At 50.9% G+C, this 15137-nt stretch overlaps 1 protein-coding gene across 1 annotated transcript; it reads right to left on the minus strand.

Annotated features, from left to right (window-relative positions):
• Nucleotides 1-374: 374 nt before the first annotated feature.
• LOC124247670 (thioredoxin domain-containing protein 6-like) lies at nt 375-14204 on the minus strand. Its single transcript, XM_046677186.1, has 8 exons — nt 13550-14204; nt 11708-11837; nt 8593-8694; nt 7189-7301; nt 2935-3064; nt 1603-1704; nt 1402-1514; nt 375-629 (listed from the first exon to the last, which is right to left on the minus strand). The coding sequence occupies exons 1-8, from the start codon at nt 14164-14166 to the stop codon at nt 512-514; spliced, it is 1425 nt and encodes a 474-aa protein (XP_046533142.1). The 5' UTR covers nt 14167-14204; the 3' UTR covers nt 375-511.
• Nucleotides 14205-15137: the final 933 nt, after the last annotated feature.

The raw sequence follows: 15137 nt of genomic DNA on the forward strand, positions 1-15137 counted from the left end.
CTGCAGGCTTGTTTCCTCATACGTAACTTGCCCAACAAAAATGTAAATCCAGACCCCTTCACTAATCTGTTTCACTCCGTCAAGTTTCAAAACTCTTTGTACAGAAACGCACATTTCTACATCAGCTAAAGCAGTTGGGATATTTATGATGTTCATTATTTTTAGTTTCCTTTGATGCACAACCAACGCCACACTTGTCCTCTTCAGCCTCACTGCTTCCCCTCCTAGAGTCTGGAAGTAGACTCAGGCGCTGAGAAGGATCAGATCGTTCTTCCATAGTAAGTAGGATTAATTAGTTCTGGATAATGCTACGATAGCCAGGGAACCAAGTCACTTCTTCCAGCTTAGTAGCAAGTAAGCACAGGAGGCTGCACCCAGTTTCCAAAGGCTTTATTGGTAAATACGCTTTAGAAAAGAAAGATGAATCCTATTGCTTCCAAGTGAGTGGAATGAAGAGCTGTGTCCAGGGACACATCAAGTGGTGCCAGAGGGCACTGATGCCCTCCCCATCTCATTCATAGATCCAGTCAAAAGCACAAGACTTGTAGTCAACCAATTCTTCAGGCTTAAACCAGAGGCTGATTTCTTTCTCAGCACTTTTTACTGAATCACTGCCATGAATGATGTTCCTAAGAAAGAGAACAATTACTAGTTACATTTTAAAGTGCAAAAGTCTGTTTAATGGATAAAACAAAGGACAGCCACTGCAGACCTTTTGAGCCAAAATGCCACTTGAAGCAGAAGACTACCCCCAGGGTATTTCCTCTTAAAAGCAGGTATAAAACTCTGCAGTACTTGCTCAAAAGTATTCCTTGGTTGAACTTTATTATGCTTCCAAGTTTTCAAAATAGTGCTTGTACCCCAAGATTTGTGCCACAAAACATTCCTTCTCAAATTTGAAAAAAATACAGGAACAGCCAGACCAAACCCAGAACTAGATGAGATCTATCCATTATCAAGGGCCATTTCTGCTGCATTTTCTTAGAATAATTTGCAAAGCCCAACCAAGACATGCTTATTGACAATGCCTTTATTCCATTTGAATCTCAAAGCTCTGTAAAGTTCTTGTACAGGTGAAGGAACCAGAGGGTTAAGTGACACACTCGTGGACGTAGCGCCACCAAGGGCAGAGCTGAGGCTAGAACTCCTATTTTCCCCACATTCTGCGCTTGCTGTTGTGTCACAGAACCTACCACATGCAGCTCCCTTGTGCAACGCGTTAGTTAAAATTTGCAACAGCCTAGGGAAGTAACTATTTAAGAAAGCTTTCATCCAATGATAATTACCACCTAATTTAAAAGTTCAAATTTTTTCTAAAATTGGGATATGCCAAAAATGTCTGTTTTAATACCCCATTTGAGTGGCTCTGAGGAAGAGTCATCGGCACCGCTCAGGACTTACCTGCCAACTTGAATGCAGAAGTCCCCGCGAATGGTGCCTGGCTTGGAATCTGCTGGATTGGTCTCTCCGAGCATCACTCGCCCTGTCTTCACCACATTCAGCCCCTCCCAGACCTTGACAGTAGGAAAAGGAATTGCATGGGATCTGCCATTCAGGACCGGCAGGAACAAACACTTATCCCTACCTTCAACAAGCACTTACCATGGCCACGATGGGGCCAGAGTGCATGTACTTCACCAGCCCGGGGAAGAATGGGCGGTCTTTCAGGTCAACGTAGTGCTGCTTCAGGAGGTCCTCAGAGGCCTGGCATCGAAGAGGAGGTGCCAGTTAGGAAGTAAACTGGAAAGGCTGGGATATGCCTCCATCCCAACCTCAGAACCCCCATTACCAGGGTAGGTCCTCCGAAAGCCCTGTTCCGTATTTTAGCCCACATCCCTAAGGTGCATATAAAACAAAATGCCATCCAAACCACGAAACTGACGGTATTTTAGCAGAAAGATTGTTCTAATCATGAAGAACCCCTGAGAATGTCAGTGACTTATGGAGGTCATAATCCTGAAACGTAGGTGGTTTGAAGATCTAGATTTAGGGGGGCCGGCCGGTGGCGCAGCGGTTAAGTGTGCCCGTTCTGCTTTCGCATCCTGGGGTCCGCAATTCGGATCCCTGGTGCGGACACGGCACCGCTCATCAAGCCATGCTGTGGCAGGCGTCCCACATATAAAAGTAGAGGCAGATGGGCATGCATGTTAGCTCATGGCCAGTCTTCCTCAGCAAAAAGAGGATTGGCAGATGCTAGCTCAGGGCTGACCTTCCTCAAAAGAAAAATCTAGATTTATGGAGTTAAGTGTTGGCTGCAATTGAAGGAAATAAATATGCCAGACAGAGGTCATATCAAACTCCTCTGGCCCATGCACAATGCCCTTTTAAACACTTCAGATGTTAACCCAGAACGTTCTCCTCTTCACTGACGAGATTGATTAAAATTTCCGTCTGTACTTACTTACTTATCCCTGGGGGTCCAAATCTGTGCCCCAAATTTAATGTGGAAAATACAGTAACTGCCCTTCGCCAGAGAGTCGGCAGAGGAAGGGTCACCCCACCGAAATCCTCAGTCATCTCAGAGCTGCAAGCTCACGCACAAAGGACTCCAGGCCTCCATTCGGCACAAGGAGCCCCGCATGGGGCAGGGGAAGGGGGCCGGGGAGCAGGCTCTCCTCACTCCCTGCTGCCCCGCTGCGACGCCGGGGCAGGCGGCAGCCCACGGGCCGCAGCCACGGGAAGGAAGCCAGCCCCGAGCAGGAGTCACGTTACCTCCGCTTAACCTTCCCAAGGGCGTCTGTCCCCCGGGCCTCGGGAGAGGGTCACTGGGCCAGAGGGCTCAGGGGAGAGGGCAAAGGCCAAAGGGATTCTCGCGGGGGCGACATCAGCAAAGTGGGACCCCGACTCGGAAAAGAGACGCGACGAGCCCCTGCCGGGAAGGAAAAACACCCGCGACCCTGCTACTGAGGGGGCCGGGGAGAGGGGGCGCGTCACCTGGAGTAACTTCATTGCCACGAGGCGGAATCCCTTCTGCTCGAAGCGCTTGATGATCTCGCCCACCAGGCTGCGCTGCACACCATCCGGCTTGATGGCGATGAAGGTGCGCTCCACGTTGGCCATGGTCCTGCGGGCGGGGAGTCGAGTCAGGGGCCGCAGCAACCCGGGCTGTGCGGGGTCCGGGACCCCCGGCCGCGAGGCCACGTGGGCCCCTCCCCACCCCCCGCGGCCGCGCCCGCCCCGCCTCCCCCTCCGCCCGCCGCAGGGACACGTGGCTTCCCGAGCGCCTCCGCCCTGCCGGCCTGGGGCCGCCGCCCCTCGGCAGTCCCCGGACGCCCGCGGGGGGACGCGACAGGGCTCCCGGGCCAGCGCAGAGCTCAGGGACCTCGGGGGGCGGGGGGCGGCTGCGGGCGGGGAATCCGCCGACGCGGCGCGGGGTGAGGGCCCCGGGGGGGAGAGGGCAGGGTCCCACCCTACCGAGAGCTGGCGGGGCGGTGCGAGCGCGCTGCAGAGCTGAAGCCGGAGCCGGAGCAGGAGCCGGGAGCCGGGCGACCACCGGAGGCGAGGCCGCGGCGGAGGAGGGGCGCGCGGCGGCCACACCCCGGAGGGCCTGCCGCCCAACCCGCGGGGCCGACGCGGCCGGAGCACGCTGTCCACGCCCCGGCTTTGCACTGAGCGGGCGCGGCTCCGGGGGCAGGAAGTGATTTCTGCTCCTCCTCGCCTGTCTCCTACCGGTCTCGCCAGTAAGACTGCGCACGTCCGAACCCACCTCCTCCCTTCAGTGCCACCCGCCGCACGCGCGCGCGCACGAAAACCTGCTCTTGCTCTTGAGTTCTTCTCCCCGGTCAGTACGACCTGCTTTCCCCAGCCACCCGAGCACCCAGAGTTAAGCTTTCTTCTTCCTGCGCCCAGAAGTCCTGATCCTTCCACCGAGGAAATCGTTTTCCTTTTCCCTCCCCTCTGCCCGAGTCCTGGTTCAACCTCCCTCATTCAAACTGGTAGCCTCCGCAGGAGCCTCCACCTCCCCTCTGCCTGCACGGAGCCCCCTCCCACCCCTATCGGACCCCCGTCCCGCTTTGAGGACTCCCCGCTCCCTGGAGGAGGGCATTCCGGCGTTGCGATGCCTGAGCGAGCTGCCCCAAGCTGTCCGCAGTGCGCCTGCTCCCTCCCTGCCGGCCTCCCCACCCAGCAGGGCTGTGGTCAGGTCAGATTATCCAGTTCGGTCTGAGACACACCCTTGACGAGATTCTAGATCCTCTCAGACAAATCAGGCCTGTCATCCGTTTGCAGACAATTCCCACCTCCACTCCCACGGTTTGGTGGTGTCCAGCTTCCCCAGGGCAGTCAGCGAGCCCCTCCCTCAGCACTTACTGACCCCTGCCCATCAGTGCTTATCTCGGGGAGGGTCAGAGCCCCTGTGTCTGTCTCTCTTCAGGACGGTGAGCCGGCCGCGGGAACCACGTGTCATCAGCCTCCTGGTCCTGACAGCCCAGGCCTCTGTTACACCTCGTTGGCTTTGCAGACTTCTAGTTGCTGAGCATTAAACCACAGCACGTTGGCAGTCCTCGTTCTGGAGCAGGAACACCCGGTGTTGCCTTTGGCCTCAGTCTGAAGCACACTCTTATTTGGGCTTCATTTTCAGTTACCAAGCGTCGAGTGTGGAAAGGAATCTGGGGATTTCACTGGACATTTCTCTGGAGAGCTGTTTGCCTCCTGGCAGTGCCGTCAGTTCCAGCCCTGGGCCCTGCACCTCTCCTTTCCTTCCGGAAAGACTGTCATTGGGGAAGGTATGGCCCGCCCTGCCTCCTGACACACGTATTCATTCCCCAGAAGTCCTGGTACTCTCACCCGCCAAAGCAAACCACCTCTGTGTGAGACAGAAACTCATCGAGCCCTTCACTGCTGAAAACAAGGGAGCCCCCAATGGAGGGAATCCTTTCACCATGTAGTCATCACATCGCACACATTACATAGCTTACAGTTTTGTCAATTAGACCTCAATAAAGCTGGGGAAAAAGACAATAACCCCATCCCAACTGACCTCCTCTGCCTCCTCCTGAGAAATCACTTCCCCTCAGTTGCCTCTACCAAACCCAGGTGAACAGGGAAAGTACCAAGAAAGAAAACCTGCTAGTTTGTGGCAAAAATCAGTAGTTGTCCCACTATCTATCCCCACTTTCTTCCTTCTCATATTAGAACTCCTGAGTTTTATCTGGGTACAAAGTTACCCAAATAAAGATAGCATTTTCCAGTTGTGGTGGTTTCTTTTTTTTGGCTGAGGAAGACTAGCCCTGAGCTAACATCTCTGCCAGTCTTCCTCTCTTTTGTATGTGGGTGCCCACCACAGTGTGGCTGACGAGTCTTGTAGGTCCATGCCCAGGATGGAAGGCATAAACCCAGGCCACCAAAGCAGAGTGCATGGACTTAACCACTACACCCCGAGGCTGGTCCCTGTTGTTTTTCTTGTCACCAGATACAGCCACAGGACTAAGTTCTGGCTGGTGAGATGCAAGGGGAAGTGAAGGTGGTAAATTCAGAGTTGTGCCCTTAAAAGTAAGGGACACTCTTTCCACTTGCCTCCTCAACTTGCTGGAGGGCATAGGGGTGGTAACGGGTTTTGCAGTGGGTAGAGGGAACTGAGTCCCTGGACAACCCCAAGGATGAGCCCTACTATCACCACCCCTACTTACCAGCTTGGACTTTTTTTTTTCAGTTTTATTGGGATATAATTGACAAAATTTGTATGTGTTTAAGGTGTACAACTTGATGTGTTGATATACATATACATCGTGAAATGACCACCACAATCAAGCTAATTAACATATCCATCACTTAACAGTTACCATTTTCTTTCCTGTGTGCGTGTGTGTGCACATGGTGAGAACACCTAAGATCTACCCCCTCAGCAAATTTCAAGTATACAGTACAGGATTGTTAACTGTAATCACGGTGCTGTACCGAAGATCTTTAGCTTGGACTTTCAAATAAAAGACAAGTGGATTTCCATCTTGTACACATGACACTTGAAGCAACCAAATCAAGATCCTAACAAATCAAAGCTACTTACAAGATTTCTGTATCTTCTTTTGAGGTCATCCCAGGGACCCAGGCCCACTCTCGGCATAGCTCTTCTGTTTCGGAGTAGTTACAACTGAGTCCCTGAGAGCTTCTCAAGAGCAGGAAGGATATCTTTTATTTCTAGTGAATTCTCTGCATCCAGTACAGTCTTGGCCACCTAGCAGCTCCTCGACAGATGCCTGGTGACTGGCTGTGCCAAGAGTGGACGGGATGCAGGGGGCAAGAGAGGAACAGGCAAAGAACATGTGTGTGTGTGTGTGTGTGTGTGTGATCTCTCAGGCCAATATAAATAATTTCTATAGTATTTATTCTCTCTATTAGCTCTGGTTAGCCAGAGCACACGAAAAAGTCAAAAAGAATACAAAGCAATACAGCCAGACAAAGTAACTACGGGATGCAACATTTTAATCTGATGGTAGCACGTAACACTGTACAGGGAGCCCTCACAGCTCCAAGAGTTTCCCTCCAGATTACAAGGAAGTTCTCAGAAATAACTAGACTCACTGTAGCTTGGCCCCTGCCCGTGGGAGGGGAGGCGAGGGAGTGGGAAAGCACCGCGGTCTGCGGCCGCGTCACTCGTAGATCCAGCTCTGAGCACAGCTCTTGTAATCGACCAGTTCCTCAGGCTGAAACCACAAGGCGATCTCCTTCTCTGCGCTCTCCACGGAATCACTGCCATGGATGATGTTCCTGGATGGGGAAAGAGATGGCCGTGTGACCAAGACCAGAAGGATTAAACCACCCAGAAGCTCCCCTCACTCCCAGTGCCAGAAAGCCTACAGCGGCCGCAGCAGAAAAAGCCAGAGCTCCACGTACATCAGTCTGGGTCAGAAGAAAGAAACCAGGACTGCAGTTAACATAAGGATGAAGACACCCTCCCCACAGCCAGCCCTCCCAGGAACACTGATGCAAGCAGTGAAAGCCCTCTGGAAGGACGCTGGCCAGGAGAGCGTGTTGTACCAGAGTTTTTTATTGTCCACCCTCTCAAGAGACACAACCACAGCAATGTTGACAACCAAAGGCGAAGAGCCCGTGAAGCCGAACACCAACTTCAGAGGGAGAAATACTATGAACTCTGGTTAAAAATTGATCTGCATATGGTCTCATGTCCATCCTCAGGAACTCGAATTCTAACTTGGATCATGGGAAAGGGTAAAAAGCACCAACTCCCACCTGCCAACTTGGATGCAAAAATCCCCACGGATGGTCCCAGGCTTGGAGTCCGCAGGGTTGGTCTCCCCGAGCATCACTCGGCCTGTCTTCACAACATTCAGCCCCTCCCAGACCTCAAAGGACAAAGGAAGACATGGTCAAGGAAGAAAAGAAGTCTCAGCAGAAAACCCAAAAACTCTTAATTTAAAAAAAGAAAAAGCTCCCTTAAAATGACCTCCATTCATTGGGCAAATACTGACAGAGTATCCACTTGTTCCCACACTGGGAATGTTGGTCTCCCTGATCCCACTCTTGCCTTTCTACAATCCATTCTTTTTGTTTTTTCCCCTTGAGGAAGATTAGCCCTGAGCTAACATCTGCTGCCAATCCTCCTCTTTTTGCTAAGGAAGACTGGCCCTGAGCACAAATCTGTGCCCATTTTCTTCTACTTTATATGTGGGACGCCTACCACAGCATGGCTTGCCAAGCGGTGCCATGTCTGAACCTAGGACCCGAACCGGCAAACCCCAGGCTGCCAAAGCAGAACGTGCTCACTTAACTGCTGTGCCACCCGGCCAGCCCCTACAATGCATTCTTAACACATCAGCCAGAGTAGCCTTTTTAAAATGCCAAGTGTGAAACCTCTCATAACTGCCCAGGACTCATGAAGTCCATGGCCAAAATAGTCCAACATGAACTGGCCCCACCTGTGCCTCTTAACTTATCTCATTCAACCTTCTCTTCCACCCACCAGGCTTCAGACACGTCAACCTTCTTTCTGTACTTCAAAAAGTCCACACCCCGGGGCCTTTGCACATGCTGTTTTCTTAGTTGAGAAGGCTCTTTACTGTGAATTTGTGCAGAGCTGCCTTTCTTCTCATTCAGATCTCAGCTTGAAAATCATGCTCCTTGACCAGCCAATCTAAAGTGATCACTTGCTATCACATCATCCTATTTCATTTCTGTGCCTATCACTAATCAATAGCTGATACATATATTTTTTGGTTTCTTTATTATCTGCCCATCCTCCCCTTTCAAAATGTGTAGGCAAGGAAAGCTACAAAAACAGGTACCTGTTAGTCTCTCATTCACGATTGTATCCCCAGTGCCTGGAAAAGAGCCTGGCACAAAGATGACAACCTATACACACTTGGAGAAGAATTACTGTGGTAACCACGAGACCATCTCCCCCCACTCCGGGAGCTTCCAATAGGGCAAACCCCTCCTGACCTCTCCCAGCCGTGAGTCTTCAGTTCATCCTGTCTTTGGTGTGTCAGCGAGCTGACACATCCTAACTGTCTAACCCTCCCAGCCCCAGCTTGCTCCGCATCCATGAGGACCCGGCATGAGAAGCAGGAATCACAACACCCACCCTTCACTCCCAACTGAGCCATTCACAGTGACTTCCCACACGTGCACACTCACCATGGCAACCACTGGCCCCGAGTACATGTATTTCACCAGCCCGGCAAAGAATGGACGGTCCTTCAGGTCGTTGTAGTGTTCCTTGAGGAGGTCTTCAGAAGCCTACAGCGCAGGAGAGAGAATGAGAACTGGCCCTAAGACTATCTAAGAACCAGCAATCTAGTGACTTCCCACTCCCCCGCCCTGCCGTTTGAAACATGAGCTCTCAGCTCGTGGAGTCCGTTATAGCGATTCCTTCTCAACACTTGCAGAGGGGGCAGTGACGAGGCCAGAACTGTTTCAGCTTTGTGCCAGTTTCCCCCCTTGACTGATCAGAATAAACCACAGACCACTAGACTCGAATCCAGCCCCCTCATCGCAGACAAGAAAACTAACAGCATGATGAATTTCCATTCCCAGAGCAAGCCTCAACTAAAATGTTAGCGGGAGGTGAGGGAAGGGGTCTCAGCATTCGAGGAGAAGCAGACTGAGCCAGGCCATTTCTCAGGGACGCTTCACATCTGCTCGGAGGACAAAGGCCCGGTGTGGCGATCATGCAATCCCCACGGGGATCTGCAAACCACTCAAAAGCACGTGACATCTAGCAGTAAATCATTCTGCCGCAGAATGAATTAGAAGCTCTCACAATGTAAGGCGGGAATGTAGGAACGAATCAAGTTAGCCAGAGCGCGAACCATCTGCTTGGCAGTTCCAACTCGTTGCCACTGCGTCCTCTCTGTGCCACTGCACACACGGTTGTGAAGGGTCTAACGAGGCCCCTTAGTTTTCCAGTTCTGTGGTACCGCATTCTATGAGGCATGTTGCACACGTCAGTGATACCCACAAACGTGGAGATTTGCCGCCAAAAAGCAAATCCAGAATGTCCTACCGTTCAGCCCCCAGATAACCATGTGATCACTCATGTTAACCACCCACCTCCCCGCTTCCATCCACATGGAAGACCCACATTGGTAGACTCCCACACACTGACCTGGCCTTCCCTTACCAGAACACTCTTTTCATTCTTTTTTTTCTTTTAAAGATTGGCCCTGAGCTAACATCTGTTGCCCATCTTTTTTTTCTCCTTCTTCTTCTCCCCAAAGCCCCCCCAGTACATAGTTGTATATTCTAGCTGTAGGTCCTTCTGGTTGTGGCATGTGGGACGCCACCTCAACGTAGCCTGATGAGCAGTGCCATGTCCGCACCCAGGATCCGAACCAGTGAAACCCTGGGCCGCAGAAGCAGAGCGCATGAACTGAACCACTTCGTCACGGAGCCAGTCCCTGTTTTAATTCTATTAGTTGGCTCTGATTGTCTTTACTCTGCAAAACCAATCACAGGCTTTTTTGGGGTGCGGGGGGCCTCCAGTTTTCTCTTGCCTCCCTCCTCCACATCAGATGTAAATAACCCTGTAGACTCATGCCAGCTATCGCTCCTCCCAGTCTTCAGCAAGCCCACATCCTTGATAGGAAACTCAGCATCGAGGAGAAAATGTATGCACTTAGGGGTCAGAGAGACTCGAGTTAAAATCCCAGTTGCAGGCGCCGGCCCCATGGCCTAGTGGTTAAGTTGGGCATGCTCTGCTTTGGCGGCCCCAGTTAGTCCCCAGGTGTGGACCTACACCACTTGGTGGCAGCCATTCTGTGGCAGTGTCCCACATACAAAATAGAGCAAGACTGGCACAGATTTTAGCTCAGGGCAAATCTTCCTCAGCAAAAAAAGAAAATCCCAGTGGCATCAATGACTGTGTGCCTTCAGGCACACTACTTAACCTCTCCAAGCCTCAGGTTCCTCCCCACTGACAACCACGGGAAGAGGATTAAGCACCTCTCTGCACTGTTATGAAGGCTGGATGAGAAAATATGTGTGCCCAGTACATGGTAAATGCCTGATCAATAATACTTTCATTTCACTTTACCTTCAAAACCTAATCTAACATGCAAACACTCTGGACAGCAGTGCTTGTCCAACACTCTGCTCTAATCAATCCATCACTCTCCCCTCAGCGGTAACACCAGTCGACTCTCTCTTATATTAAGGAGGTTTTTCTAAAACATCACACAGGAACTAAATTGTAAATCAAACAATTTAAACTGCACTCGGATTGGGGCCAGCCCGGTGGCACAGTGGTTAAGTTCATACGTTCCACTACAGCGCCCTGGGCTTCACTGGTTTGGATCCAGGTGTGGACATGGCACCGCTTGTCAAGCCATGCTGTGGCGTTGTTCCACCTATAAAGCAGAGGAAGATGGGCATGGATGTGAGCTCAGGGCCAGTCTTCCTCAGCAAAAAGAGGAGGATTGGCAGTAGTTAGCTCAGGGCTAATCTTCCTCAAAAAAAAAAAAAAAGAAGGCTTCTTGGCCAATCAATCCTTTGCAGTTTTTGAAATATTGCTTTACAGATGTCTCCTCTCTGCTCTTTGAGATGGGCCTCCCCCAAGGGCAAAACAAGCTTTCCCCCTGCGCCCCGATGGTGCCTAATATATGCCAGACACTAAACGGGTGATAACTAAGGATGGAAAGAGTTTTCTTGCTAAAAAAATAAGCTGCCTCAAAGAGAAGAAAGGGAGCCAGCCCAGTGGCACAGCGGTTAAGTGCGCACGTTCTGCTTCCACGGCCCAGGGTTCACTGGTTCAGATCCCAGGTGCAGACATGGCAGGGTTGGCAAGCCATGCTGTGGCAGGCGTCCCACATATAGAGTCAGATGGGCACGGATGTTAGCTCAGGGCCAGTCTTCCTCAGCAAAAAGAGGAGGATTGGCAGCAGATGTTAGCTCAGGGCTACTCTTCCTCAAAAAAAAAAAAAAGGAGGAAGTTCTCTAAAATCATCTGCTCCGGAAGTTCAAGAGCAGAAACGCAAACACGCCTGGGGCTGTGAGTCAGAAATCGCAGCGCTGCAGTAACACACGGGCCGGGGTTGCTAAGGGAAAGGCGGGCTGTTCCCAAAAGTCTTAGATAACTTGGTTTGTTCCAAGACTTGGCCACGACGCTAGGCTGCAGAGGAGTTTCCAGGTTTCAGGACATTTGTGTCCACCCTACATGGAGAAGACTAAAAGGAGGGGCGGGAGAAAGAGAGAGGCTGACCCACGACATGCCCCCGACTACAGAAGAGCAGGAAGAGGAGCGGAGCCCACTCACGCGCATGAACTTCATGGCGACGAGCCGGAAGCCCTTCTGCTCGAAGCGCTTGATGATCTCGCCCACCAGGCTGCGCTGGACCCCGTCAGGCTTGATGGCGATGAAGGTGCGCTCGCTGTGGGCCATGGTCCTGCGGGCGGACGGGTGAGGGAAGGAAACAGCACTGAATACCCTGCCTGCACCACGATCCTTCCCAAGCAGATTAGCCCGTAAAGCTGGTTTAAGTCTGTCACGTCAGTGTGAGGTCTCTCTAGGAAAAACCCACTCCGCCCTCAGTCTCTTCATCGATGAGCTAACATCCCAGAGTGGGGAGGGGTCCAAGAGCAGGGGCTATAATTTCTATCCCATTTGATTCAATAAGCTTCTATTAAGCATCTGCTGTATACCCAATACTGTGGCAGAACTAAGGTATGGAATGTTAAAAAAAAAAAAAGAGACACTATTGGGGCCGGCCTGGTGGTGTAGTGATTAAGTCCACACGCTCCGCTTTGGCAGCCCAGGGGGTTGTGGGTTCAGATCCCAGGTGTGGACCCATGCACTGCTCACCAAGCCATGCCGTGGTGGTGTCCCACATACATAATAAAGGAAGACTGCCACCAATGTTAGCTAAGTGACAACCTTCCTCAGGCAAAAAGAGGAAGATTGGCCAGAGATGTTTGCTCAGGGCCAGTCTTCTTCACCAAAAAAAAAAAGAAAGAAAGAAAAAGAAAAAAGACTATCTTTCTCAGTTATCAAGATGAGGAAAACTACGCTGCTAATGTGAAAGTGACATCTGGGACAAGGCAGTATGAAATACAATTTGATCTACTGCCAGTCATGGTATTAGAACTAGAAGGGGTTTTAGAGATGACTTCCCCTTCCTTTCACAAACAAGGAAACAGATCTAGAACACCAGAATGAGGACCAAAATCCCTATTTCCCAGCCGTGTGAAATTTATGCTACATCATAAGGCGTAAGAAATAGTGTGACTAACTAATAAATGGAGGATTGTGGGAGAACTAGAGCCCTTAATAACATCTGATATGGGACATCGTGATGGAAGGAAGCCTAGAGAGCAACTATTCCAGACCTTTCCTTTTACAAAGAAGTCTGGTTCCCAACCTGCTTTGTCTCAAGATGAGAAAGGAGGAGGCCCGCACCTTGAAAGACAATCAATCCCCAGTGTGGACAGCAGCACCGGCGCCTGGCTCCACCTGCCTGGACTGTAGTTGTTAACCTCTTATTACCGCACCTTAAGGGTATATTAGAATTTTCTGTTTGTGTGTCTGTCTCCCCCCTGGTCTGCGGCCTGTATACAGCAGTCTCCCCTTATCTGCATACGTTCCAAGACCCCGCAGTGGATGCCTGAAAGCGAGGACAGCACCAAACACTATACAGGCAGACCTCGGAGACAGTGCAGGTTTGGCTCTAAGCCACTGCAGTAAAGCTAACCTTGCAATAAAGCGAGTCACATGAATTTTTTGGTTTCCCAGTGCAAATAAAAGTTATGTTTACACTACACTGTAGTCTATTAAGTATGCAATAGCATTGTCTAATAAAACAACGTTTTCTTGCCAAAACATGCTAACCACCATCGGAGCCTTCAGTGAGTTGTAATCTTTTTGCTCGTGGAGGGTCTTGTAAAAAAAACATAAATAAAGCGAAGTGCAATAAAACGAGGTATGCCTATATATACTATGCTTTTTCCTATGTATACATAGTTATGATAAAGTTTAACTAATAAATTACACATGGTAAGAGATTAACAACAATAACTAGTAAGAAAATGGAACAATGATAACGATATATTGTAATAAAAGCTACGTGGCTGTGTGTGTCTCTCTCTAAACATTTTATCGTACTGTACTGTACAGAAGAGCCCGGTTTCATCGCAATCCAAGACTTGCTTTGGCTGGTATCCTTTCTCCTTAATCAACTTCTTCAACTCTGCCGGAAATGTGGCAGCAGCTTCTTCGGCGGCAGGCACAGCCTCTCCAGTACTTTTTATATTTCTCAGTCCAAACCTATTCCTGAATCTGTGTAACCATCCCTTACTTGCAGTAAATGTCTTGGTGTCACTCGTTTCACGGGATCCCTTGCTGAAGTCTTCATATAGATTCAGTGCTTTCTGGCGCAACATGTTGCCATCAAGCGGAACGCATTTTCTGTTCATGTCTTCCACCCACAAACTTAATGCCTTTTCCATCTTAACTAAGCACTTATCCCGCACTGTGGCCGTAACTTTTGCAGTTAGAGGTGCGACAGCAAAACTAGCACGAATTTCTTTTTCCTTCTTCACAATTTCACGGATGGAAGATTCATTCTTACCGTAGATCTTAGCCACCTCAGCATACGATTTTTTTTCTTTCCTTATTAAGTCGAGAACTTTCACCTTTTCACTTAAAGGAAGCACTTTACGGCTTCTCTTTGGAATATTCGAACTGCCAGCATCGCTATTCTTGCGCTTTGGGGCCATCATTAAGTAAGATAAGGGTTACTTGAACTCAAGCACCCGATACTGCCTCAGTCGATCTGATAACCCAGAGGGCTACTAAGTGACTAACCGGGTAGCATATTACAGCGTGGATCCGCTGGACAAAAGAATGATCCACATCCCGGGCAGGACAGCGCGAGATTTCACCACGCTACTTAAAACGGCGGGCAATTTAAAACTTATGAATTATCTATTTCTGGAATTTTCCATTTAATATTTCCCGATAGAGGTTCACCGCGAGTAACTGAAACCTCGTAAAGCGAAACCGTGGGTAAGGGGAGACCACTGAACAGGAATGGTTTACTCCTGTGTCTGTCCTCGGTACCAAGCCACAGGGCCCAGAATTCAGTAAGAGCAACACAACAGTGTCTGAAACGGTCATGACCCTGCCCTTCCAAGAGAAAGAGAGAAAGACCCAGGTCTGGCGGAGAACTCCCAATGACAGCTGGAAACTAGCATGGATTCCCCAGGAGACGACGGGGCTAAGGAGCCAGGAACGGTCCCTATAGACGGCCCTCCACACCCACCGCGGCACCACGCCTGTCATTCACTAAGCACGCACTCACTGAGCGCCACCTGCGTGCCCAGCCCTGCACCGGACAGCGACAAACAGGGCACAATCCCCATCCTGGCGGCCTGATGGGAACGGCAGCCGCGGACAAAGTCGAGTCCACGTGGGGGGACGTGCGATGACAGGTGTCCCCCACAGCGGATCCACCTCTCACAGCGCAACCCATCCGCCCTCTTCACCTCCCCCAGCCCCGGCCACGCACTGCTCGCAGTCCTCTTCGAACCCGAACCCCTCTCACCCCTCCAGCTGCTCGAGATCCCACGGCGCCCGCTGCACCCGGCACCGGAAACCTCCCCCGGCCCACGTGGCTGCCGGCGCCCGCACGCGCGGAACGCTCCTGCGCAGCTCGGCTGCCGCCGAGCCCATTTTGCAGAGCACCACTCGC

Source organism: Equus quagga, chromosome 11 (genome assembly GCF_021613505.1).
Source record: "Equus quagga isolate Etosha38 chromosome 11, UCLA_HA_Equagga_1.0, whole genome shotgun sequence".
Classification (NCBI taxonomy): domain Eukaryota; kingdom Metazoa; phylum Chordata; class Mammalia; order Perissodactyla; family Equidae; genus Equus; species Equus quagga.